Consider the following 27,336-nt stretch of genomic DNA (forward strand, 5'->3'; position numbering starts at 1 on the left):
TATTTTTAATCTTGCTCAGGCTGTTGCATACTTATGACTGGTTGTAGCATCCTATGGTCACAGTTGCCATTGCCGACCTTCTCTGCCAGCTTCCCACAAGTAAAGTCAGTAGGGAAGTTGGCAAGGAAGGTCACAAGTCACTCAGGTCAGCATCCCTCAACACGGGCCTTTTCTTTGCTTGTACGCACAAGCACCTTCCTTTCCTAAGCTGCCTGCACTTGTACAAAGGCATGCACCCACTAGCACTTTCTTTCCCTGGCCTCCCTGTGCACATGCATGCACATACCCTGTGCCCTTTCCCAGCCTTTTCATCTTTGCATACACACATCCCACACCCTCTTCCACGATCTCCTTGTGCTGGTGCACATGCATACACACATGTACACACCCATCCCCACATTTCCTGTGTTCACACACACATTCATCGTGTAACTTTCCCCCCCAGCTTCCTGCACTTGTACCAGTTTCCCTGATCTCCCTGCAATCATACACATGCATGCAAGCACCTCACACCATCTTACCCCAGCCATTCTGAGCTCGTGCCACACTGCAATACTCCCCCAAATTGTGCGTATCCTGCACTGGGCCTGTTAGGGCCTCCCGATTTGCCCTGTCGCACCCCTATTCTTTTTAACTGGAACTCCCTCTGCTTCCCACTTAACAACCCATGTTGAATTCTGCATTAGTTGTAGCCTTTGACTAGATTTATGAATGCCTCTTTTTGCATCACTAAAATATAAGCCATATCCTAAAGATGGTCAGATGTAAAATATATTTTTTGTCAAGACTACCCTGTTTCTCTGAAAATAAGACATCCCCTGATAATAAGCCCAATCGGGCTTTTGAGCGCATTTGCTAAAATAAGCCTCCCCCCCAAAATAAGCCCTCCCCGAAAATATTTAAATGCAGAGCTGGAAATCAGGTAGGATGGCAAGAGGAGCCCCATCTTGCTCCATGCACCCCAAAATAACAAGACCTCTCCAAAAATAAGGCCAAGTGCTTATTTTGGGCTTCAAAAAATATAAGTCAGGGTCTTATTTTCGGGGAAATGCGGTATTTGCAGAAGAAATTTTAAAAAGAGGTTGCACATGCCAACTCCATCTCTTGTTTAGTGTTGTACATCTGAAAAATTTTCATAAGGAAGGGAGTAGTTCATGACATGGTCCAATCTTATTTCAATAGAAATTTTAGATTCTCCTCTTCATTGAGGTTTTAAATACTTTTTCTTATAAATATCAATTCTGTTCCTAGCCTCATTTAACTATTGTTTCCATTCAACAAGGTTAAGGTTTGTTGTAAGAATTTCAAGCACCTGTGAAGGCCCTCACACCTCCAAAGTTTGCATCAAGTAGTTATTTAGTTATTTGGTGCAGGATTGTGACTGGTGTAGGGGATAGTAGAGAAAGGGAAAAGTTTATCTCAAGCAAAGATTCTAGACAATCTTACTTTTTCCCATTATCCAAGATAATGTTTTGTTACCAAAGACAGGATCCCCTTTTGTTAGCTGTTAGCTAATTGGAATGGTGATCAGAAATACATTTATGCAAATGTCATAATACTTGTTTGATAGTATGAGAGGAATATAACCTTTTGTAATTTCTGCAATTAAAGGAAAATCTTACAATAATTATAGTACTTTTTCATTTGTACTAAAATAATTGTACAAAAGTTTGCCATTTTATGAGCTTTTTTTTTTCTTTTAGAAAATACTATTATCTGGCCCTGGACATTTGAAAGTGGCATTTGAGGTGTTTAGACAAAACTGGTTATCATCTTAAGCTAAATTTCCATGATACATTTATTTTCGCCACCCACCCTATCACAATAAAAAGACTAGCTTCCCTTTTTATTCCTTGGAGTTGATATCAGTACCGTTCTAAGAAATACTTGGGAATTTCAATTATTGGTAAAACTAAGGTGTAAATATTCTTTTGAATAGATTTTCTTTCTGCATCTCTTCCCTGTAAATAATAAATTGCTCCTCATTCTGACTGAAGTTAATGGCATTACATTTTGGAGGATGTGGGTGGATGTGTGAAATGATGCTGTGGCCATTAAAATCAGAGTATTTGCATATTTTACAGATTTGATTTCTGACTCACAGAAATAAAAAATCTATTGCATTTTTCATAACCTTTGTTTTCTTGGCACTTTGTGTCAAGGTACAGTCCATGAATCCTGAAAGGAGGCTTTATCGAATATGGAACCATAGCAGACAACTGGTTTGGGTGGGAAGCATGGCACCTCTTGCCTGCCCTCTGTGCTGGAGGAGGATGCATGGAGGGGTAGATATTTGATGGGATGGGACAAGATTACAAATCAGAGACCAAAATTGGGAGTATTCTTTGTCCCTTCTTTTGTTGTATTTTGAGGTGTGTGGTTTTTCCTCCATCCCCCCTTTCTTTCTTTTATTGAGTGCCTGAAGGGAGTAGCAATGTTGAATTACCGGTATGTCAGAGTTACTAACTCCTTCGTTTCTCTTCCATGCTTTCTCCTCCTGCAAGGAGCGGAAGGTACTTCATCTTCTGCTGTCTTAGCTTCTTAGCCTTTTAAGTTTGTTGATTTCTAGCATTGTGGCAAGTTTTCAATATTTACTTTGAAATTCCTCTTTCTTTTGGTTTAAATAATTGTAGCTTGATTAGTAGTATGAATTACAACATCTCAAACATTCCAAGTTAAACCTGCTGTGGTGTGCATTTTTATGTTTATATTATTTAGAAAAGATTTCCTCCTTTAGCCTAATCTTGTCTTTTTCCCTCCTGTTTTCTTTCAGGTTTTCATAGAGCTGAATCACATTAAAAAGTGCAATACAGTGCGTGGCGTCTTTGTCCTGGAAGAATTTGGTAATTACATTATTTTGATACTAGGTTTGTACCTGCATGGCAGTAACTCAAATTTCTAGTCCTCTCCGAGAGGCAGAGCTGTAGCTCTTTTAGACAGTACTCTTTGTTTTGTTTGCTAAGATGGCAGAGGAACTAAAGATCGAATGAAGAAATGTTGGAAAATAAAGGTGAAAATTAGTAAGCTTGTGGCATTCTTCAGTGAAATGACAAAGGAAGACTAGTGATTTCAAGGAGACAGAAAGAAGCATTGATCTCTAAGTACCTTGGCAGCCTGAAAATTGTACTAATTATTTAAATAAAACTGTTTCCAGGTATCATATGACATATCATGTTATGGGAATGCTCTGTTTGATAAAAGTCATAGTCGCTGTAAATTTGTTAGTTTTAGATGCTTTGGAATCTTTGTCATGTCTGCTATTAGCACGTCTAATGCTCTTGAATTTGTGAACTGAATCTTTCTTTTGGCTGCTTGAAACAATTTTAATGAATTGAGTAATTGCAGTGTGGTTATTTGTCATGGCAACAAAGAAAAAAAGGAGGTGCAGGGAGAAGAATTTGTGCCACACCGAGTGCAGATTTTTAAAATCTGAGTAGAGATATTCCCATCCTGCATACCCTTTAGGGTTAAACTATTATACAGAGCACATAGAAAAGGCATATGAAATAGTCAGCCATAGAAATGTTTTTATTTTATTTTATTGTGAGTAAAGAACTTAGAGTGATTGATATGAATTATTAGTCCAGATGATGTTTTCTCTCAATATAATTTATGTTTTAAGAACCCCCCCCCTCAAATAACATAGAAATATATTCTGAATTGGTTTCTCTAAGACCAATTTGTAAGGTTCTTGTCACATGCACTGCACCAAATGTCAATTTACACAAATTTTCAACTGCTGCTTAGGATCAAAGGCCCCAGGATTGGGGCAGTCATCTGGATTCTTCATCAGGTTTGGAACAATAGTCCTTGGGTTATACATTTCTACTTCACCTTTCTCAACTGTGCTTTTCCTATTGATTAACATTGAATAAAGGACAAATGGTTACGTGCTTTATTTTCCTCTTCTGAAGGAGAATGCTGTCAGAAATCAGATCAGGAATTTCCTTAAAGGACTATGCTTGACACAGCTTGTCCCCAAACTCCTATCACTATAACTTCATGCCTCTTTCAAAGAACTGCAGTTTGCTTTTTGCAGACATCATGTACGCCGTCTCCTTAACTAAACAGGCAATAGTGGACACAAATAGCAATATTATTTTTTTTCCTTTGCATTTAAATGAATAAATTGTTCACTAATTTCCTTTTATGAGGAGGAATGGATCTTTTTAATATATAGTGCAAATGAAGGGGGGATGACATAATGCCTCATAACATCACAACACAAATTCAGAATATAGAATAACAAAGTTGGAAGGGATCTTGGAGGTCTCTAGTCCAACCCTCTGCTCAGGCAGGAGACCCTATACCATTTCAGACAAATGGTTGTCCAATCTCTTCTTAAAAACTTCCAGTGTTGGAGCATTCACAACCTCTGAAGGCAAGTTGTTCCACTGATTAATTGTTCTGTCAGGAAATTTATCCCTAGTTCTAGGTTGTTTCTCTTCTTGATTAGTTTCTACCCATTGTTTTTTGTCCTGCCTTCAGGTGCTTTGGAGAATAGCTTAACCACCTCCATGGCTTATGTAATTGTGTCAAGCATTAAGAAAGAAGTATATAACAACAGCTTTGTATGGTGTCACTACTGTGCACATATCATTCCCCATCACTGAGTGGGAATACCTGTGGATACCTGTGACAATGAAATTCCTATTCCCTTTGATTGCTTCTTTCTTTGTGAACAATCTGTACCTTTATATTCTACTCACGGGAATCATCCTATTAGTGTCTGTTATATCTCTTAAATTATATATGCCCTTCTGTATTAGGATCTCAAGCTTGCCTTTGTTCCCCTCCTCCCCCATAGCATTCATGTATAAAGAGTGAAGGCCTTCAACTTTATCAGCCAATAATCCTTTTTATTTTTCTGTAATTGGCTCCACTTCAGCAAAATTCCAACTTTCTATAGGTCCTAGGGTGGCCTTATCTGAAGCCATTATTTCAGGAGGTTATTCCCCCTACTCCACAGGTTCCATTTAAGACCTTCCATTAAAAACTTACTGTGCTTTGGTTGAACACATTTTTACTAGTCCTTGTGTGGTGCAGTCCTCCTTGTGTCAATAATGCATCACTGAGGTAATTTAGACTCTGGCAGAAACCACATGTCTGCAGTCAACATCATTACGCAATAGTTTGTAATTGGTTTTAAAGTGTTTTCCCTTTCCTGTGGAACTTTCTTGGCAAACTCCTGTCACTCCTTTCTATTAACTTGCTCCCTTGAACCTGACTGCTTTATGTTCTTCCTAATGCTTCTGTTTACTCAGAGGAAGCAGTCATTCCAACAACCTTTCAATTAACAGCCCTCAGTAGCTTTTTGGTCATTATCTATTAGTGGACGATCACTTTGATTTCATACAAAATATGCTTGATTCTGACAACTGGCTTTGTAACTAAGTCCAATATTCTCAGCTGTGGTAATGTAAGTTCGGATACATTATGCATCTCTGTATGATGTTTGAATGCAGCTTCTCTATGTCATATTGAACCGATAGACCAGTAGTGGGTTCCACTTAACTTCGCTACCAGTTCGGAATTGGGAGCTCGCACACTGTGCTTCTGCGCATGCGCAGAACCTTCTGCACACGGACAGAGCATCTGTGATGATGTCTGGGCAGGTGGGCGGAGCCTCCCGCTGCCGCCACTACCGGTTCACCCGAACCGGGCCAAACTGGTAGAAACCCACCACTGTGATAGACCTTGAAGCCCAAATTATCATGGGTAAGGCTAAGATCTTATAATTGGTATAGAGTCTCATGTTGTTTGAAATAATTTAGTTGATGAGATACGTCTGAGTTGGAGTGCTCTGTTGCGATGAATTGTTCCAAAAAAAGGTAGGAAGCATCAGATCCTTGGCTCTGAAATTTGAGTTACTGCTATGTACTTGTGCTTTAGTTTTATTGTGGCCCCTTCACTATCGCTGCTATGAAAACCTTCATTCTCCAGCAGGTAATGTGGTCCCTTCATCCCTATCCTTTGCTAGTACTGTGTATGCTCATTAACAGGGCAAGAGACTGCAAGATGTACTTTTGTTTATTTCTTCTTGTAACCTATTTAATTTGAGCAGTATCAAAAATCAAATGAAATTCTGGGGTAAGGGGGAAGAGGGCAATCCTTTTTCTGAGCTTCACTGTTAAACCCTTGTATGATAGCTATATATTATTCTTATTCTATATACTTTAGAATTCATTTTTTAACCTTATTTCTAATTCTTTTCTTTATAGAGAGGTTATAGCAGATAGATATAGTCAGTGTGATGGTGCCCTTCTAAAATGATATTTAAATGTCAGAGATTTTGCATTTTTTATTCTGACTTGTCTTTCCCTCTTAAGGCCACTTCTGTCTGATTTATCTGTTTGCCTTTTGAAGTCACATACTAACTGCAAAGAAATATTTGTGTGGTTCTTTTTGTGATCATTTGTGGGTAATACAGAGTTAGCCTCAGAATTATGTGATACTAATGAGCAAAATAGTTTCAAAAGATTTTTTTTTCAGTTTTCTGAATTTTGCATCCTTGACCATGTATGGACTTCATATGGTTGGATTTTTTTAGCTCTCCAACATATTGATTTTATATAATATCAATTTATTGTCTCATTCTTCTTTAATAGAGTCCTGTCATCTTTAGTATGTATTGCTTAATATTTACTATGTTCCATTAAGTCTCTCTGGTAGCACTTTTTTCTCTTAATAAAAAGGGTATGTCTGGATTTCGTTTGCATCCTCCCCTCCCATATATTAAAGTCAATTGTTCATAGATTGACAGCTATTTTTTTTTCTTTTAGTAGGTAATATGATACTTATTCTACTCATCCTTCCCCATGTAGCCCTGTATAATCCCGTTTCCTTCCTAAAATGGATATGTTTCCTGTTCGGTGTTAAATGATGAAGCAACAAAGCTAACATGGGTTAATATTATTTAGCAAAGAAAGAATTCAGAATTCTGCTCCTATTTTGGCTTTAGAATGTAGATCTTTTTGAATACTTTTGAACTGTTGGCCAAATGCACAGGAAGAACAACTCTTTCTTAGAGACACTTTTCTTACACTAAGGGCATTTAGAAGTTGATCATCACTCTTTATATACATAAGTACATTTACTTCCAGTTTATCTATGGATGCATTTCATCAATATTGGGAAATAGTTGCTAAAACCATTTTCTAGTATAAGTGGGACAGATAAGAACCAACAGTTTTTGGAACTTGATAAATGTATTATATACCAAAATTATCTATAGAGTAATTATTAGGACATATAAAAAAATCACATATCATTCAGAGGAATCCCAAATGAATATATATATATATCCTAAAGTATTTGTCACTTTAAATTACTTGTATTTCTATGGACTTGGGTGAATTGTCACAATCGAAGAATATAGAATTAGTTAAAATGTCTTTTTCCTGCAGCTGTTCTATGTTTCCCTTGGACCTTTTGTTACCTTTGGGAACATTATACTATTCCTTTCATTTTTTCCTCTCGTTTTTTGAACTCTTTGTTTTGTCTCTTGCCCGTCCGGTTTTAGTTCCTGAAACTAAAGAAGTGGTGAGCCACAAGTACAAGACACCAATGGTAAGTTACTTAGTATGGTTTTTTGGTTATTTTTCAAAGGTTTTGTTTTCATGCCTAGCATTCGACAATATTTCATCAGATTGCTTGTACTATTAAGCAAGATTTATGCTTATGATGTAGCTCAAATATTGATAATCTTTAACTTAATTAACATGGAAGTTGAACTACCAATGATTAAAAGTTTATTTTTCTATCTCATTTTTCACAGTGGTAGTTTTTTTTAAAAAAAAACTAGCAATATAAATTAACTTAATGTGTCTACTTTGAAAAAAACCTGGCACATTATGGATTCATTTGGAGCATAAATATATTAATAATTCTCACTCGAAAGTCCTATGAATTAAGGTTAGAATGCTGGTTTTTATTCCATAGAATTGTCAGGCCATAGCCAGTGGTGGGATTGAAGTAATTTAACAACCGGTTCTCTGCTCTATTGATTTCTTCCAACAACCAGTTTGCCAAACTGCTCAGAAAGTTAACAACTAGTTCTCCCAAAGTGGTGCGAACTGAAGTTCTTTATTGTACCTGTGAAAGTATACCAGAAAATTGAAAAAGATTAATATCCAGCAGTATATTTGGATTATTATCAAATATAAGAAAGACACTTTTCACTTAGCATTTAGAACATATAGTATGTACAATACAGCATGCATAAAGGAAATTTAAATAACATTTCCTTTAAACATTACATTGCAATGCAAATGTACAAAGTCATACAAAGTTACACATCTTACTCTACAAAGGATTTGGGGGACAGGTGGAAGGCAAACAGTAAGATTGAATAAAGATTAGGGGTCCTTAGTGATCTCTGAGCTTGATTGTTTTCTTGCAGATGTTTTATTACCTAAACTAGGTAATACCTGTGCAGTAAATAGAGATTAGAAGAGTATTTAGTAACTAACAATTATATTTATAAAGTCATTTAGTTAGGAGAAGAAAGATATCCTATAAAAAAGGTCCCTGAACTGAGCAGTGAATATATTTAACTTTAATCTCTTTATTTGCTGCCAACATGGGATTTTGGAATCTAATCTTAGCAATTAAATTCTATTTGGATTTAGTACAGGTGAAGGTACTTCCAAACTGATTCAACTGTAAACAAAATTTACAATTCATTAGACTTTAATTATGCAAGCATAAAATGTTGTGTGCTTGTTTGTTCCTCTCAGTGGTGGAGATGGATGAATTGCTCACATCAAGACATTATGTCTTATCATTGCATTTCATTTTATACTTGCTCTAAGTAAGAAAACTTTACATCTACATATACCCAGATACTCAGTATCTGATTATCTTATCTTTTTAATGTCTTCTAGGCTCATGAGATCTGCTATTCGGTATTGTGTCTCTTCTCTTATGTGGCAGCAGTGCGTGGGAAGGAGGCAGAAAGCAAAAGCAAACCACCTCGTCCAGTGTCCAGCTGATCAATGTTATTGTTGAGAAACACATTGCCATGCAATTTTCTCCTTTCTTTTGCAGTTATACAAGCTCACATGAAAACCATTCATATATGGTCCCGTTCTCTTGAAATCCCCTGCAAAACCCCTTTATGGAAATGAAATTTCATGAGCACATTCAGGCCTGTGCTTAAGATATTCTAAGCATTTGCATTTTGTTTATCACTTTCTCTTTCGTATTTAGTTCATCAAGATGGCTCATGACACTCCCTTCTTTTTATCTCCAGTTGTACTGTTGTTCGTTTAATTTATAGGCATATGCCTTCTGTTTCAGATTTGTTATTGTGTGCATTGTGCAAGCCACTCACTCTTGGATCATCCACTGTTGCTGCTGTTCAGATGCTTACTTTTATTTCCTTTCTTGTTTTTGGTACTTGAATTGTCATTAGAGAATCCTTGCCAATAGCCCTTTTGTAGACTTCTTCAACCCTTTCCACATCAAGGGTTGGAAAATATGTATATATATTGTGTCATCAAAGGAATGGCTAAAGATCATAATGCAGGAGTGATTAAATAGTGATCTCATGATCAGTATGCATGTGCTGTACATACTATTTTAAACATAAGACAACAATTTTGCTGACATTCCAGTTCAATTCACTAGTATATAGACATAAATAGATTTCTTTATGATAAGTGTATAGAATTAAATGAGAACAGGAGAAAAGCCACCAAAACCAAGACAGTATGATTGGCTTGAATGTATGAGATAGTCATGTGAAGCCTGAGTGTGTGCAGTGTACTGTTAGAGATACATCCAGTTATTAAAAAGTTGTAAGCATGCACAAATGTATCAGTAGCATTGTATCTTCTCATTTTATGTCTCCCTTTAACCACGGCTTTTGTCAGTCTATTAATGTTTATTTTTAAAAAGCAAAAAATGTCACTGTAATGAATTTTCCCCTTCTGGTAAATTTCCATTTGACAATTGTTGAATAGGATGAAAAATAAATGAATTGTCTTTCTACTTTTCATGGACTATACTGGACTCTAATGCAAAAATACACCAAGGTACTTGAAGGAGAAAATTTACAGTAGAGAAGAAACTAGAACATCTGGCAGACTTCTCTGGCTGATGTTGAAGTATCACAGAAGTGATAACATTTCTAGGCAACATGCCTTTAGGAATCATTGGGCTTGTTCTGCACAATTTAATCTGTATGACTGTTGAATTGACTGCACTATAAAGGGTGGGAGGGGGGAAGAAATGTACATATTTCAGTACCACATATATTTATAGAAAAGTGTACAGTTGTCTGAATGTTAAATTAAAATGCAATTAAACCACTGTTGCCTCTTGTGAAATCTTATTAGTCTTGCGTACCATGTGCATGACTTCAGTTTCAGATAAAACCAAAACTGAAGGGCCCATCTCTAAAATACATAATTTTAGACTAGGTAGACTAGGTAGAAGGAGGGGACATTTATTATGCACAGATTTTGATTAAATATGAAAGCACCTCAGTACAATTTAATGATGTCTTTATAAAAAAAGACAACCGATGCAGAAAATTCATCCATTTGAAGCAAAGCCCTTTGCATTAAGGTCTCCTGAATCAAGGCTGTGTGCATGTGCATGTGTGTAATTGTGTGTATGCTTTTAAAGTATTACATGTTTGTAATTTTAGGTTTTAGAGAAAGGGAATTCTCTAAGAGATAAAGTGGGAAACATAACCCAATATTTGGACTGTTTCACATAAACGTAATGTCCTAGCACCTTCAGACTTATAATGAAATGAAATGGACATTTCTTCTTACATTTTTCACCCTACAGCAGGTTTGGTAAACTTTGAACAGGCATGGAGTTTAATTGGCTGCAATTTTGTATCTGTGATCCACTATGAAATACTATGCAAATAAATTATTTGCTCCAAAATGATAGTGTGATAAATTATTTAAGATTGCAAAATGTTGCATTATTTTCACTAAGTTCATTTTAAAAGTGAAATTATGCATTCTCACTAGTTTTGCCAGTGCTTAAGCCTATCCAAGCCAATGTGCAGAAATTAAAAGAAATGTGTGATTCAGTTTATAGTCTACTGTGGTGTTTCTTAAACCTTTGGTTCTTTACACTGCATAAGGAAAACAGAGCAAGGCTTCCATCTATAAGCTCACTTTATTTTTTAGCCTTCTATTGTATCAGCATGAAGTAACTTACCTAGCTATCAATCAACTGAAATGCAATATAAAAATAATGATAGCTTTTATTACTTTTTGTTAGACTACTTTGATAAACATTTTATTGGTTCAAAATTCAAATTATTGTTCATTTTAAGATCACTGTTGATCATAATGAATATATTCTTAGCTTTTTTGCTTGAATTGCTTTTTTTTTTCTTTCAGCATAATGGATTCTGGTTCTTTCTGTTCTTTTCTCCCCATGCTGTATATTACATTTAGCAAATACTTAGTTATTCACTGGTGAGTTATCTTAAGCAATTAGGTTTTTTTAGACCAACTATTTCAATTACTTTGCTTCTTGCCATTCCTTTAAAGCCCAAGAATAACTGCAAAAATGGAAGCAAAATATCTTACCATCTCATTAGTGAGGACTTCTAAGTTCCTTTGTTGTCCTAAAATAAACGTCTATGCTTTGATTAGCTTCCAGAAAATATCAGTATATTTATCAGAATTTGATGTCTCTGGATTCTCCTCTTAAAATGGGGTAGATTGTAATCGTAAAATCATGTCATTTTATATTGTAATATTGTAATTAGATTAGATTATAATATTTCAGATTTACACATATAGCATCAGCCAAGTTCATTACCTTCAGACACACCCTTGATAAGCATATAGAACTTGAGTCATTGTTTTATGTAGCCTTTGGAAGCCAAAATTTGCATACCCTTATTGACTTATTCTCAGGTAGGGATCTGTGACTACACAGTCTTCCTATGAACTTTCACTTTTTAATGGTATTGATGATTTCCCTTGGCTTTCCCAGGCAGCTTATCACCTCATTTCTGATTTTGTCAACCCAGCTTATATGTAACAGCCGTTTGTAAATTCACATTTCAAATGCTTCTAGTCTCTTCAAGTGGCTTTCTGTCAGAGACCAACTCTCTACTCTGTAGAGCAAGATAGAAAAGATGTAACATCTGACAAGCCTGATTTTCAATCTTAGGCTTATGTTGTAACTGCAGAAGACCTTTTTCATTTTGAAGACTGCTGTTTGAGCTTTCTCTATCCTTGTCTTTACTTCAGTGGTCATGTCCCAGCTTTCATGTAAATTAGAGCTGAGGTACGTGATCCTTTCAATTTTTTCTAGTGGCATTCCTTCCGAATTTATCGGTGATAAATTAATGGGTTGTTTGCTGACAACCATAATCAGTGTTAAAGCTTCAAGCCGTATTTTTCAGATATTTCTGTGACTTTGTTGATGAGCTGAAGGTCTTCATGCTTATGGCAAGCAGAACTGTATCATCAGCATATCTTAAATTGTTGATCCGAACACCGTTTACTTTTAGGCCAGCATCGATGTTTTCCAGTGCTTCGTTGAAAATTGACTCAGAGTAGATATTAATAGCAGAGACAGGATACAGCCCTGAACTATGGAGTTGAAATAGTTTTATGTTATATAAAAATAGACCAAAAAATCACAAACAGCCTGGGAAAATAAGTTTAGTCTGGAAACTGAATGGAAAAGGAAAAGCTGTTGTTTTATTTATTTCCTTATGCAGAAGCAATACATTTTCATTAAAGATACAGTGTTGTGTTTAGAAAAGCACTTTTGGTGCTTTATATTTTTGTATCAGTGTTTATAAACTTACATTATTTCCTAAATGTGCAGGGAATACATTCCATATGTGTTAACAGGGAACAGAGCTTTATTACAGGTTCTGATGCTGTTGTAAAATATTTTTTAAATTGACTTTGAAAAATGGAATACCAGCCACAAAATGGTGTTACATTTAGTATGCATGGCAATATAAACCAGAAGTTTTCAAACTGTAGTTAAGAATGGAAGACTAAGGATTGATCCCTTAACAGCACAATTCCATACAAGTCAATTCATAACTGAAAACCTGGGATCATCGAGGCTTTCCTTCAGACTAGTATGTATCTGATTATATGCTTAATGCAGTATCAGGTGTGGCTTCAGATCCACATAAGGAGCACTTGAACCCAAGATCTCTAGGTACTTTTCATTGTGTCAGGCCTTTTCTGTCTCCTCACATGACAGCAAAGTTTTGTGCCAATCATTTTAGCAGGAGGAAGTTGAGACCTGGCAAGATAAAAAGTGCCCAGTGATGTTGGCTGATCCAAAAAGTGGGGTAGGATCTTAATTTATTTCCTAAAAGTATTGATAACGGCCCCAGCATTCCCATACATCTTTCTATAAAAATCTATTCAATCTAATCTAGTAACATTTAAAACTCCCTAATTTTTAAATTCAAATATTTGCACTGCAATATTCTTATCTTCTGTTTTCATTATCTCCCATGGTTTGTTACTGAATAAGTGATTTTTCCTAAAGGAATGTGTCTGTGCAGTTCAGCTATAATGCAAAAACTTGCTATTGGTGAATTCAAACTATACGCTCAGAAAAATAAAACCCATTTGTTTGATTAAAAAGTGAAACCTACACTGACAAAATCCATGTGTAAGTAGACTACATTAAGGGTGTTTAACAAAAAAAAAAAATTGAATTTACAGATTGTTTTGCAGAATTGCCCCATCACTTTTTTCCAATTCAACTCTTAGATAACATTTTTTTAAAGAGGAACAGAAATTGTTTCTTGGAGAGCTGCACAAAGTCATCAAAAGAGGGGCTTCCCAAGGAATGTGGAGCACCTCTGATGGAATTCTTAAAACAGCCACATCCTTTAGAAAGCTTTCATAGCTGCTTCCAAAGTTATCTGCCATAAATATTACATTAAAAAACAACAACCAAGAGTTTGAAAAATTACACCCCAGTTGTTTGCATGTGAGGCCTAAGCATATGCACTAAGTCACAATATAATGATGCAATTGGTCTCATTCCCAAATGGACTTGTGTTTTTAAAAAAACAAAAACAAAAAACTGATGAATACATTTTATGTTAATTTCCTGTCTATAGATCCCACATACCCTGTTTGTGGTCAAACAGGTTCTACCGTTGTAAAACCATTAGTAACCGAAAATTGCTAAGTTGGCATGATTATAACTCGGGGTATGTGGAAGCTCTTATCAAGAACAACAGGTCTTACTAATTGGGAGCAAAGCAGCACAAGAGACTGAATCCGCATCAGGAAATGAATTACATTTGTTCTGTAATTTCCCCAGCAGCAGGAGTGATGAGCATTTCTGACATCCAGAAGCTACTTAGGGCTTTGAGGGGCTGACACATCTGGCTGGGTTTTCTTTATGTTGCTGGCCTCTTCCAATTTGTCCCAGGTGTCCCAAGTTTGCTGGGACAAAAAACTCAGTTCCGTATCTGGACTTGCTGATGTCCAGTTGCTTAGAATTTCACTGTGGTGCTGTAGATACCAAAATAAGTAAGAAATAAATCAAGACACATGTTCATGTGTGCTAACAATCCATTTTATCTATCAAAATACTGAGTGTATTTTAATATTCCAGTTGGTCTTGCATTTCTAGTTTTAGGATAATTTTTGTTTGCAGTTTTGAAGGCAAATTGGTGTGCTGTCTGTACTACCCTATGTCACAGTCACAAGCTTTGCTTGTGATCAAAGACTGAGATACTTGGCCGTCTCCTGATCTGTAACGCCCTGATGCCAGAGGTGGGTTTCAGCAGGTTCTGACCAGTTCTGGAGAACCGGTAGTGGAAATTTTGAGTAGTTCAGAGAACCGGTAAATACCAGCTCTGACTGGCCCCGCTCCCATCTATTCTCTGCCTCCCGAGTCCCAGCTGATCAGGAGGAAATGGGGATTTTGCAGTATCCTTCCCCTGCCATGCCCACCAAGCCACGCCCACCAAGCCACACCCACAGAACCAGAAGTAAAAAATTTGAATCCCACCACTGCCTGATGCCTTAACCCTGTAATCAGTTTCCTTACAGAGAAATGGGATATAGTAATGTAAATTCAGCAACAGTTCTGTTGTTTCAGATCTGTACAGGAAGTCATTGTGCTTGTAATAAAAAAAAGGTTCACTTGCTGTGCCACTTTGAGTTTCTGCTAATGTAATGGAGTAGATGTGGCATAGGTTATGATGCCGTGTTATTCCTCATCTGCAACTTGTGGAAGAAAAGGTATGGAATGCATAATGGAACATAAAAAGACAGGGTAGACATAAAGTCTGTGTGTTTCCTTACCTTAACATTCCTTTCTCTTTGCATTGGAGTTGGAATATGAAACTGCTATGAACCATTGCTAAAAAAGCTTTACTAAAAATGCAAACTGGGCAAGTGATTTATTCATTGCAGACCAAAAAGAACTGCAATGAGTAAATCACTTGCCCAGTTTATATGCAGATAAGTCTTCATAAATCTATAGTTTTTTAGTCTACTGTTTAATGTATGTATCCAAAGATGTGGCATAGTATCCAAAAGGACACTGGAACTGCACAGTTAACCTTTAAAGGATACAGACTCAAAGCCTTATCTTTTAGGAAGTTCTATTAAATCCTCTTTAGTACCTCTAACATCCAATCGACACTCTATTTCTGCTTCACCACAGTCATTCACCGCCTTGCAGGTATAAACGCCTCCATCAAATGGGCTGGGCTTGCGAATTTCCAAAGTCAGCACTCCATGCTTACTGAACATGCGGTACTTGGCATCTCCAGAAAGGTCCACGTTGTTTTTGAACCAGAAGATTTTGGGCTGTGTTTTTGAAAACAGAAACAATCAGTCTGAAGCAGAAGCAGGTCATTTTGGAGAGGAAAGGACATCTACTTTGCTATTTACATTGGAAATTTAAGCAGGTCAAAATGCATTTTTAACCCAAACATGTTTGCTTCAAGAAGTATTTCATACATGTTAGGTCCTTCAAACTTTTAAAAATGTGTTATTTACTAAAGGAGAAGTATTCATGTAGTCTCCGACTTATTGTACAATGGCAATTGATCCCAAAATTTCCATTGCTAAGCAAGGCAATTGTTAAGTGAATTGTGCCTCATTTTACGGCCTTTTTTTGCCACAGTTGTTTAAGTGAACCACTGCAGTTATTCAATGAATCATGCAGTCATTGAGTCAATCTAGTTTCCCCCATTGACTGCTTGTTGGAAGTCGGCTGGGAAGGTTACAAATGAAGATCCTGGGACAGTGCAACTGTCATAAGTACATGTCAGTTACCAAGTGCCTGAATTTTGATCACGTGACCATGGGGATGCTGCAACTATTGTGTGAAGACTGGTCACAAGTCACTTTTTTTTAGTGCTGTTGTAACTTCAAACTGTTATTAAATGAATGGTTGTAAGTCCAGGACTACCTGTAGTTTGGGAAATTCCATAAAAGATGACCCAGAATCCACTGGCAAGATTAACATAGTGTATAAGAAGCAAAGCAGACATTCTTACCAAACCTTTTTCTTCATGGGGATTTTATAGATGATCTAGGGCTATATTTTTGTGCCCATCCAATTTTCATATCATAATATTCTATGGTTTTCCCCCTTTATGAAAACATCTTTTTCTATTTCTCGCAAAGGCGATCTTCTCATCCTGACTCAAGCCTCTGATTTTCTAATAATCTTATTTAATTCCTAGTCTAAGTTCTTATCCTGGATTGTTAAAATATTTGTGCTTAGAAACAACATTACCCTTGCCTTATTTTTAGGGCTCACTTACAAACTGGAATGTTTTCTGTATTTTCTATTGCTGCAATATATACACATCTTAGCATATCAGCAGTAATTTTCCCACTACAGTTATATATATTAAAAATCCAGTGGTAGGATATAGTATGACATACCTTTGGGCTTCCTCTGACGGCACAACTGAGTGTTGCATTATACCCAGAGACTACCGAACGATCAGAAAGCAGATGGGTGAATTTTGGTGCCTCAGAGAAGTCATGCTCTTTGTAATTAGGTGGTTTGTAAATTGCTCCTGTGGCATGAACAAGAGGTAAGGTGAGGGGAAACCAAACAGGAAGTGTCCTGGTTTAATCATGCTCATGTTTTAAAATAATCATTAAAAACAACCAGCTAAAATATTTTAGCATAGGATAGCAGTAGTGCTAAAAATGTTCAGAAGTAAACAAGGATGGAGTCCATTTTATGCAATTCTCTTGCTTTTCCTCCTCCTTCCATGTTTGTAAAACTCTCCAGTTGCCGTTATCTATAACTAGTGAATAACATGAAGGGACCTTGGAAGTCTTCTAGTTCAAACTCCTGCTCAAACAGGAAACTATAAAACATTTCAGACAAATGGTTGTCCAATCTCTTCTTAAAAACCTCCAGTGCTGAAGCACCCACAATTTCTGGAGATGAGTCGTTCCATTGATTAATTGTTCTAACTGTCAAGAAGTTTCTTGTTAGTTCTAGGTTGGTTCTCTCGATTAGTTTCCATCCATTGCTGCTTCTCCTGTCTTTCAGGTTCTTTGGAAAATAGGTTGACTCCCTCTTCTTTGTGGCAACCTCTTAGATATTGGAACACTGCTATCATGTCACCCCTAGGCCTTCTTTTCATTAACCTAGACATACACAATTCCTGCAATTGTTCTTCATATATTTTAGCCTACAGTCCCCTAATCATCTTTGTTGCTCTTCTCTGCACTTGGAGTAAAGCCGGGAATGAATGTGAAGTTTCAGATCTAATTTACTAGTTTGTTTTTTAATTAGTTTATTTATATCCTGCCTGAAGATCTGGAACTCCCTGTGGGACAATTCAATGTTTTATTAATCATTTTATTCAGTTACTTTTATTATTGGAGTCCACGTTTTCTTCAAAATTATTGTAACAATTGTATTTCTGGATCAACTTTCTTATTTTATTATTATTGGCCATGGTTCCGTTGATATTAATTTAACTTTTGTATTTGTTGAATTGTCCTGCGACAAGTTGTCTCCCACAGCGAGTTGGCCATGGCAAGTTGGCCAAGGCGAGTTATCCCATTCCATGAGGGAGACTCCCTGGTAGATGCTGGTGTGGAAATTCTTGCACAAACAACTGTATGTCATGTCATCTACCAATATGTTGAATACTAACTTGTGCAACATGGTACCTATTTCAAAAATTAACTGGTTTGAATAGCAATGATTCAAGAGTGGATATTTCACAGAATATATGACAACTTATTTTGACTTCAACATTAAGAAAGATAATTTTTAATAAGAATATTGGCAAGGGCCTGTATTATTTCTCTTTGTTACCTGTCTTTTTAATGTAGGCAGAGTTTTTGGTGATTGCAGCATTTTCACTCAGCCCACATAGGTTTTCACTGAAAATCCTGAAATAGTATTCATTTCCCATGATCAGCTCAGATACTACACAGTTAGTGCGCCGATAGTGATCAAAAACAGTGTACCATTCCTGGAAAACAAAACAAAAAGTGTGCTGAACCTTAAAATGTAAACATCTTTTTAAAAGCTGACATTTGATACACAAGCATGATGATACATAGCAGAACTTGATGAAGCCATAATTGATCCTAAGGTTAACTAACTGTAATGTCTGTCCAGACAAGGAATGTATATGTACACATGGAAGCTGGATTATGTGCAATAAGAAGTCCACTATTTAAATATAAACTTTTAATTTATCCCTTTATCTTATTTACCAGTAAAAATGTATGGATTCGCTTGCAATCAATACCAATTCTTTCCCTACTTCTTTCCTTTTCCTGCTTGCTGTGCAGCCAAGCAAATAATCTGAATTTTTTAAAAAAATTGTGTTGTATTTTTCCCCTTTCAATAATAGTAGAGTACTTTACTGCACAAAATTAATGTAACCTCTAGCAGATGTGCAATCAAGATATATTAATTTCACACATATATACATATTAAAAATCCTAATTGATTTTCAAGGGATGTTTATGAACTAAGACCTGTGTTAAAATTGTGAAGTTCCACTGTGTAGGGCAAGATATGCTGCAACCTAATCACAGATAGATACCAGATCTCTCAGTTAATTTTCTTCTGGCAATAAATACTGTTTTAGGGAGATATACCAAACTATAGATAAAAATTAACCAGGAATTCTAATAATCATTCTCCATGAAAAACTAACAAATAGAAAATTACAGCTGGGATTTTTTTGGCCAAAGAGACTGAAAGAGGGAAGCAGGTTCCTTTCAACAGAATAAGTAGCCCTTAGAAGGTAAGCAGGATAGCACTGCCTTTAGCCTAATAACCCATAGAGGTGGATAAATTCTTGTAATAACTATGTTTGCAAACATGATTGTGGCTCTAATAAATAGAATTTCTCACAATTCTATCATAGCCACAGGTGTTCATAAAAAGGAGGGGAATGGCGTATATCTTTTGTGTTCTACTTATATCTCATTAGTCTAATGGTTTTAATGAAAGGAGAAGTTTTTTTTATATAAACACTGATTATATACTTCTAGATTTCCCCAAACAAACCTCATTCTAACTGTGGAAATGATGAAAAAGTCATCATCTTATCTTAATTGGTCATGACTGTAGGAAGAGTTAGTCCTGCGAGGTACTCCAGGCAAGAAACACAAACAAGATTACTAGCTCTTCATTGTAAAGTTACAATAATCTTTATTGTAAAGTGACATTAACAAAGTCTTCTGAAACTGAAAGTACTTCTCCCCTCCTTTCAGAGGTGGTATTCAGGTTCTGACCAGTTCTGGAGAACCAGTAGTGGAAATTTTGAGTAGTTCGGAGAACCGGCAAATACCACCTCTCACTGGCCCCGCTTGTTGTGGCTCCATTGCCTGAGCCTGGGCTATCGACAAGATGCAGACTCTGAGAGTGAGGGGGAGGAGTTGGCAAGGCCTCCCTCTCCAGGACCCTCCTCTCTGGCAATGCCTCCGGAGGACACCGAAGACCAAACGATAGGCTCAGAGCCAAGCCCGTCCCTGCAGCCACAGGTGGACAGCGACGAGGAAAATAAGTGCTGGCTGGACCCTTGCCAGAGGCGCAGGGAGAAGCGTGCGCAGCAGAGGGGAAGGCGTGCCAGAGATTAGCTGAGTCACTGGACCATACCCCACAGGCTATAAAAGGGAGTGTGGTGGCCATTCGGACTCTGTGACGGACAAAGCTAATCTCTGGCGAGGCACTTTGCACCTTCGGACACAACACCTAATTGTTGTGGATTTAATTACAAACTGGACTATTCAAACTGTGTGTATTTTTGTCTGTGTTATCGGAGTAAAAGTTCTTGGCAGGCAGCCACGGAGTTGCTGCCAAGTTCCTTATCACTGACGTTGAGTGTTTGAAGAGTTTATTTAACCCTCGGCTGGCTGGTTGGGTGTGTGCGTAGTACGGGGACAGAACACTGCTGCATCTATTCTCTGCATAGGAGAATGGAACTGGAAAGCAGATTAGTGGGGTGGGAAGGAAATGGGGATTTTGCAGTAACCTTTCCCCAGGATGGATTTGTATCCTTACCTGGCCTATGGTTCTTACCATTGTTTTTTTGTCTGCCTTCTGGACCACGTATCCTGTAATTTGAGAATTGCCATCATCCTGGGGAGGCATCCATTCCAACGCAACATTGAATCCCCATACATCCACAATCTTAATATTCAGAGGAGGACCAGGCTTATCTGGAAAAAGAAATCCACCCCACAAAACCAGCTATACATAATCAAGACCTGTTCCTCAGTGTTTTTAAATAGATGTGATACAAGTGGAGCCTAAATAACCTCATGTACTGATGTATTCCAAGAAGGCCTCTGCATCCAATTTTCCCCGTACAATAAATTTACCCTACCAAATATAGATGTGAAATATATATTCAGTGGCTCCATATTCCAACAGAGAAAGGTTAAAATAATAACTTTCCCTTTCTCCAAATCCATGGATGTTCACCATTAATCAATGAAAATCAAGAAATTAATAGTTTTTCTTTCACCTCCCCTGCAACATCTTTTAGGCTGAAGTTGAATTCTATCAGTTATAAGATTCTGTGGTTTTATTTGTAAGCTCTCCAGAGTCATGTAGCTAAAATGGGCTAAAATTGATATGTGTTAAATAAATAAAATACTATACTAATTTTCATACACTATCATGTTGCTTAAAAACAGTTCTGAAAGAAATAGGTTATGAATTATTGTGTAGCTTTATAAAAATAAAGATTAAAAATTTTCCTTGAATGACATGACTTCTGGATTCTTCATGGACATGTATCTTTTTGGAAACAATATACAAGTGGTTTGCCACTATCTTCTTCTGATACGCTTCATAATTCCCTGCCCTAGGTACTGTATACAGTATATCTGGGATTTCCTTCAGAATTCCTTTCAAAATGAACCAGATCTGACCCTTTTTTTAAGCTTTCTCAAGATCAGCCAAGGTTAGCTAAATATTCCTATTTGCTCTATGATCTTTCTCTCTCTCTCTCTCTCTCTCCCTTCTTCTCTTCCAACATGTGATATTGGATGCATCCATTAATCCTTCTTAGCTGGATACCTGTTGAGAGATAGTCAACTGTCCATTAAACACATAAAATGATCAATAATTAATTCTGGGAATATCAGATTGGGTTGCTACTCTTTCAGGTTATTTTTTTTTTTTTTTGTATTTTATATGAAATGAATTAATTCCCTCAAAAAATAAGACCCTGTCTCAAAGAAAAAAAGCTGATTGCATTGTTATAGGCATAATGTAATGAAGATCCTGGGACAAAAAATCAAATGGATCTTGTAGTAGCTACCCCTATAAATGGATGGGTATTTTCATTCCTCATTGAATATACTGACTCAATTTTTCTATGTTTTAGTAGCCATAGGTTTAATGCATGGAACTAAGCTCAGTTGTGAAATCCACTACAAAAATTCTAACATTCTTGTAATAAAAGTAGCTGCTGTAGTTTCTAACTTGGATTGGGATGGGACTATGCTCAATTGATTATTAATCCAAAGAGGTGCCAAGCCAATGGAGTCTATACTTAAAATGTGAGGGTTTTTTTCTCTTCTCCCACTCCTCAATTACCCTTTACACAAGCATTAGGAAAATATTTTTGAAACAAGGAATGGGAAAGAGACTTAATTATTGTATTGCTGGTAGTCCTGCTACAACTAAATATATTTTGTGGAAGGATTGGTAAAAAAATAAATAAAATCCAACCTGATTTCAGATGAACTAAATTCTATTAAGTTGTTCCATATGAAGAGTGAGTTACAACTGTTTTAAATAAATAAAATTATCCAGCAGTTTCTTACTCATAATCTGCATTGTAATGGTGACCTTGTCACTCATGTTTTCTATTTGCACCTCAACTTCATATTTCCCAGAATGATGACGTTCAGCCTTTCGGATAAATAGAATAGTATCTGTATTGCTGTTTCGTATTCCAACTTCCTTAGAGTCTATTAGCTGACCATCTTTTTTCCAAATAACTTTAGGTCTAGGTTTACCCTGTGAAAAGAAAGAAAAATGGTCAGCCTGAAAACAAGTTTGATTTTCAGTGGGTTGTATTAATCTCCTGTCTTATATGAAGAAAATGTTTCTCTCACAGCTATTCTGTGTAGGTTTATTTCTTGCGTATATTGTTAGAAATATATAGCTATATAGCTCTCACATACAGCTACAACAAAGCCATCAGAAAATAATTTTTAATTGTCTTATTACAAAATGACCAGTTGTCACTAGCACCTGCTCAATTGTCACTAGCACTTCTCTGGAAGATGTTAATTTTTTTTATCACCATGGTGGAACAATATACACACTGATGCCCGTAAATCAAGAATCTGCTTTAAAAATGTGTGCTTTAATTTATACATTGAGCAGGAAAATGCCTTTCATTACTGTGAGGATAACCTTACTCTAGTATGGCTTAAACTATTCCATTTTAGATTACAAGCAGTTTAGTATACTATTCAAGACAAAATACAATTAATTTTATACGCCACAGTTTAAAGCTTTGATTTTCTCTTATTATGTGGCCATCAAGTTACTGTTGAACACATTGGTATTTATTATTTATTCAACTTACATGCTGCCCATCTTGCCTGGAGGTTCTGGTACATAGATTTACTCCAAGATGTTTAAAATTAACATGTGTTAAACAAGTAACAGTTCACATTTTTCACATTTTGTCAAGTTTGGATAATTTAAAATGGGGATGAATCATTCTTTGCAGTAGCATTGGAGCAATAGAGGGAAAATTGTATAACTTGGATTGTAGAGTAAAGTTTCTTTTCCTCCTAAAATGAGTTGAAGATTTTCATAACATCTGAATAAATTATTGTCTAATTTCTATATACCTTTCTGTTTATTGCTTATCTTTTGATCTAAGACAGCATTGCTCAACCTTGACAACATTAAGATTACACATACTGGCTGAGGAATTCTGGGAGTTGAAGTCCACACATCTTAAAGTTGCCAGGTTTGAGAAAAATTGCCCTCAGATTTTAAATGAACCTTTTTTATATTTTGATAATTACGAGATTTAGAAATATCTCTTTTGTACAGCTTTTCACATTAGAGATAGAAGGCAGAAATAATTTTTTCAGTGATGGCACAGAGTTTATTTTCATTGGCTGTTCCTCAAAGTTCTTTCTGGCAGTGTATCTCCTTACAAACAGTAGTAACATGGCAAAGCTAGAGATACTACCATTCTACTCAGTTGAAGAGATATGACCACAAACATTGTCCTCAGCTAAATCAGAGGTTGGCAGTGCTTATATAACTTGATGGAAGGATGAAAATCCAGACCAGATGAGCTTTCACTCAATGATGAGGAAATTTCTTGACACCTGGATAAGAATTACTCCAGAGATACTGTACATAGGAATACTTGTTCCCACTGTCAGTTTCTTCAACTAGGGTAAAACTTTGCCCTATGATCAAAAAAGACCCCATCACATACCTGGAAAGGAATTACAATGTTGATTGTATCACCAACTTTCTTCATTAAAGTTTGTCTGAGATTGCGTGGCAGCCTAATTTTAGGGCGCTCTGTAGATAAAAAATCAAGTCAGAGGATAATTATTCTATTTCAGATTATAGTACATATACATTGTATTTTTGCAGAAAAATAAATGATTTTGAAAATATGTATTAAATATTTACAGAATCAAAAAACCATAATTTTAAGCATATTTAATGGTGATTACTTGGAGGTTTTTTTAAAAAAAAGTACTTGTGCCGTGGAAAATGCAGCAAAGATACATGGGAAGAAGAAATCACACTGGGGTTCTAATTGTTCAATTAATTATCCATGAACATTCTGAGAGAAGTGGGAATCTAGAACAGGGGTGTCAAATTTGCATCGTCGTGGCAACATCACATGATGTATCAGGACTTTTCCCCCCTTCGCTAAACTGGGTGGGGGCGGAGCCAGCATGTGACACATCCGATCTGAGGGCCGCGAGTTTGACACCCCTGATCTAAAACATCTCAAGAGTCATAGATTGCTCATCCATGTTCTAGTATAAATCGGGTGTGCAGCCCAATTTTAGGAGATTCTGGACTCACATTAGAAAGCCAGATTCATATGGTTAAAACTGAGAACCCAACTACAATAATACATCTATAAAACTTCATTTGGTACCTGCTAAACAACTTGTAGTATCTGAAAGTTTGTCAGATACTTTAAAAATTGATTTCTTTTAATGAGTCTACATATACTGCAATTCTTGGAGAATTTTATTTTTGTTTCCTCGGTGAAAGAAGTATACTGTGACTGGTGGTGTTATCCTGACATTTGTTTGTAAATGGATGACTGCCTCTGTGACAATTATTTTTTGGAGCTTCCACAACATGCTTTCAAAATTCAAACTATTCCCTCTGGCCTCAAAAGATTAGAAGACTGATGAATTTAAAATATTAGGAAGAATGAACGTCAATAAACAAATTTATACTCCCTTGTACTCCAAGGAGCATTTCATTAAAGAAATAATTATAAATGGCTTCAGGAATATTCTCAAGACACTTACGCAAGATCTCTTGAACAGTAACTGGTTCCTTAATCATTGCTGGTTGACTTGTGCCTGCTAAATTTATAGCAGTAATGCGAAAATACAATTTGTCTCCTGTAACCAAATCTTTAAGTAAGACAGATGTACGTTCAATGGGGCTAGGAAGAGCTGGAATCCATTCAGTGGCTGCAGATATTAAAAAACAAACTGCTAGATATTTTTATAAGACTTTGTCTAATGGCATGATAATTCTATTTACTCAAAGTAAGCTCAACTTATTCAAAAGCAAATTCACTAGGACATTATTTTATTAGGTGAACTTGAGATTGCTGATTAAACTTAACATACATCTAAAGATGTCTGTAGAGATTCTCAGTCATCCAAGTCATGGTTGTCCCAAAGGTGCTTTTTCAAGAGGCAACTGGACTTTCTTGGGTTTTTTTCTTCAAAGGGTCTCCATCCCAAATTGTCAGAGTATAGTCTTTTAGCTATACAATTTGGGATGGACACACTTTGAATCAGTGGTGGGTTTCAAAATTTTTTACTACCGGTTCTGTGGGCGTGGCTTGGTTGGTGTGGCATGGCTTGGGCATGGATTGGTGGGTGTGGCAGGGGAAGGATACTGTAAATCTCCATTTCCACCCCACTCCAGGGGAAGGATACTGCAAAATCCCCATTTCCTCCTGATCAGCTGGGACTTGGGAGGCAGAGAATAGATGGGGGTGGGGCCCGTCAGAATATTTACTTCTGGTTCTCTGAACTACTCAAAATTTCCGCTACCAGTTCTCCAGAAATGGTCAGAACTGCTGAAACCCACCTCTACTTTGAATGGTGTGGGAGTAGGAATGGCTTTCCAGAGAAAAAATTGCAGACTATGGGAACCAGGAGCAGGTGACCCTGAGGACACAGATAAACCTCCAAGTGTTTCAACGACCCTCTAAAAGGACGCAAAGGGCCAGCTGTCTGCAAGGAATATAAATCCTTCCATTCCCCACTATCCTGTCAGAGCTGAAGAAGCTTCTTGGATGAGAAGCAAAATGTCTTCAAAGAAAAAACAAGAAAGTCCAGTTGCCTCCTGAAAAAGCACTTTTGGGATAAATCTAAGAAACAGTTAGAGAAGGCAGAGATTGTATTTTGAAACTGGATCTACTGAAAATTGCACAGATCACAGATTTCTTTAACGTTTGCTGTAATAAGTTTTGGAATAATGTCTGACAAGCTAAAAATGTGTAACAATCACTATCACCAAAGAATATAAGTTCCAGTCATTTCCCTGGAGGTAGAGAGACAAACAAAATATATAACTGCCAAAATTCATCCTGTAAATGAATACCCACTCTTGTAAGTTAGCTCATATTCTGTTATCATCTCTGTTTCTATTCATAGTCATCAACATTTTAGGAAATAGGCACCCCCTCAAAAGAGAATCTCTGTGATATTATCCAGTTTTAAACCATAATCTCTCTAATTATTCTTTCATATTACTGTGTCCTCCTCTCTCTACTTTATCAACCTGAAGATCAATGTCTACTTTAGTAAACCTAGCAAAACGGGTGTTATTTGTTCCTTGGAAGGTATTTCAGAATACACCAGGGCTTACTCACATCCTTCTCTACAGTATTCAATATTGTAGCCATCCAGTCCTCCTGCTCCAATTCGTTCAGGGGCTCTCCACTTCAGGGTAACAGAAGTGTCAGAAATGTCTTCTACAGTAAAGTGTGTTGGCTCACTTGGAGGAGCTAAACAAAATGCACAAGCCAAAGACTTTGCATTATATGTTAAAACTGAACAACAATAGTATTTTCATTTTCCTTATTAAAAATGTCATCTTATAATATTTTAAATTTTTGCAACATGTAATTTAAAACTATAAAAGCAGAAGTACAATATTTTTTAACAAAACCCATGTTCCCTGTATGACACACAAAGTATTTGTTAAAAGTGAAGTAACCTATGAAAGCAATCCCTGTGAAGAATCTTAGACTTTGAAAGAGCTTCAATAAAAATGGACTTTTGACAGTGAAGACTTCATGCTTTTAGAAAAACAACACCTTTATTGAAGATACTAAAGATCTGATGAATTTAACTGTGGTAGAAGTAGCAATATGAACATCACATGGAGCTTGGTGGGTTAACATAAACCTCTTATTTAGGTATGGAAGAGAAAGCCATTATTCTATATTTAGAATAGGATTTCCTAAGCTTAAAATAGGTGAAGATGGAGGCTGCTGAATTCTATAGCACTGGCAGCATTTAAGCACTCTTGTGGAGCATATCTTGTACTTATTGGAGCTCACAATCCCTTGGGTATGGCTATGTAGATGATGTGACATTTGCTAAATTGATTCAAGGAGAAGGCAGAAAT

The 27,336-nt window shown here is 36.5% G+C and overlaps 2 protein-coding genes across 3 annotated transcripts in view; one reads left to right on the forward strand and one right to left on the reverse strand.

Annotated features, from left to right (window-relative positions):
* Window positions 1–10,835, forward strand: part of MADD (MAP kinase activating death domain) — an 80,436-nt gene extending 69,601 nt beyond the window's left edge. For both annotated transcript variants that reach the window (XM_070936720.1, XM_070936728.1), the window contains 3 exons: window positions 2,774–2,843; window positions 7,523–7,569; window positions 8,886–10,835. In XM_070936720.1, coding sequence (XP_070792821.1) covers window positions 2,774–2,843; window positions 7,523–7,569; window positions 8,886–8,993 — 225 coding nt within the window. In that variant the 3' untranslated portion in view covers window positions 8,994–10,835. The remainder of the gene's footprint in view (window positions 1–2,773; window positions 2,844–7,522; window positions 7,570–8,885) is intronic.
* A 1,832-nt stretch (window positions 10,836–12,667) lies between these two features.
* MYBPC3 (myosin binding protein C3) overlaps window positions 12,668–27,336 on the reverse strand; it is an 82,534-nt gene continuing 67,865 nt past the window's right edge. The window contains exons 25-33 of the mRNA XM_070936780.1: window positions 26,576–26,710; window positions 24,990–25,157; window positions 23,921–24,009; window positions 22,272–22,467; window positions 20,515–20,654; window positions 18,289–18,448; window positions 16,887–17,023; window positions 15,611–15,797; window positions 12,668–14,489 (exon numbers count right to left, since the gene is read on the reverse strand). Of these exons, the coding sequence (XP_070792881.1) occupies window positions 14,479–14,489; window positions 15,611–15,797; window positions 16,887–17,023; window positions 18,289–18,448; window positions 20,515–20,654; window positions 22,272–22,467; window positions 23,921–24,009; window positions 24,990–25,157; window positions 26,576–26,710 (1,223 nt within the window). The 3' untranslated portion in view covers window positions 12,668–14,478. The remainder of the gene's footprint in view (window positions 14,490–15,610; window positions 15,798–16,886; window positions 17,024–18,288; window positions 18,449–20,514; window positions 20,655–22,271; window positions 22,468–23,920; window positions 24,010–24,989; window positions 25,158–26,575; window positions 26,711–27,336) is intronic.

The sequence above is a fragment of the Pituophis catenifer genome, unplaced genomic scaffold (genome assembly GCF_029215685.1).
Source record: "Pituophis catenifer annectens isolate HBS135680 unplaced genomic scaffold, rPitCat1.0.hap2 SCAF_1, whole genome shotgun sequence".
In the NCBI taxonomy this organism is placed as follows: Eukaryota; Metazoa; Chordata; class Lepidosauria; order Squamata; family Colubridae; genus Pituophis; species Pituophis catenifer.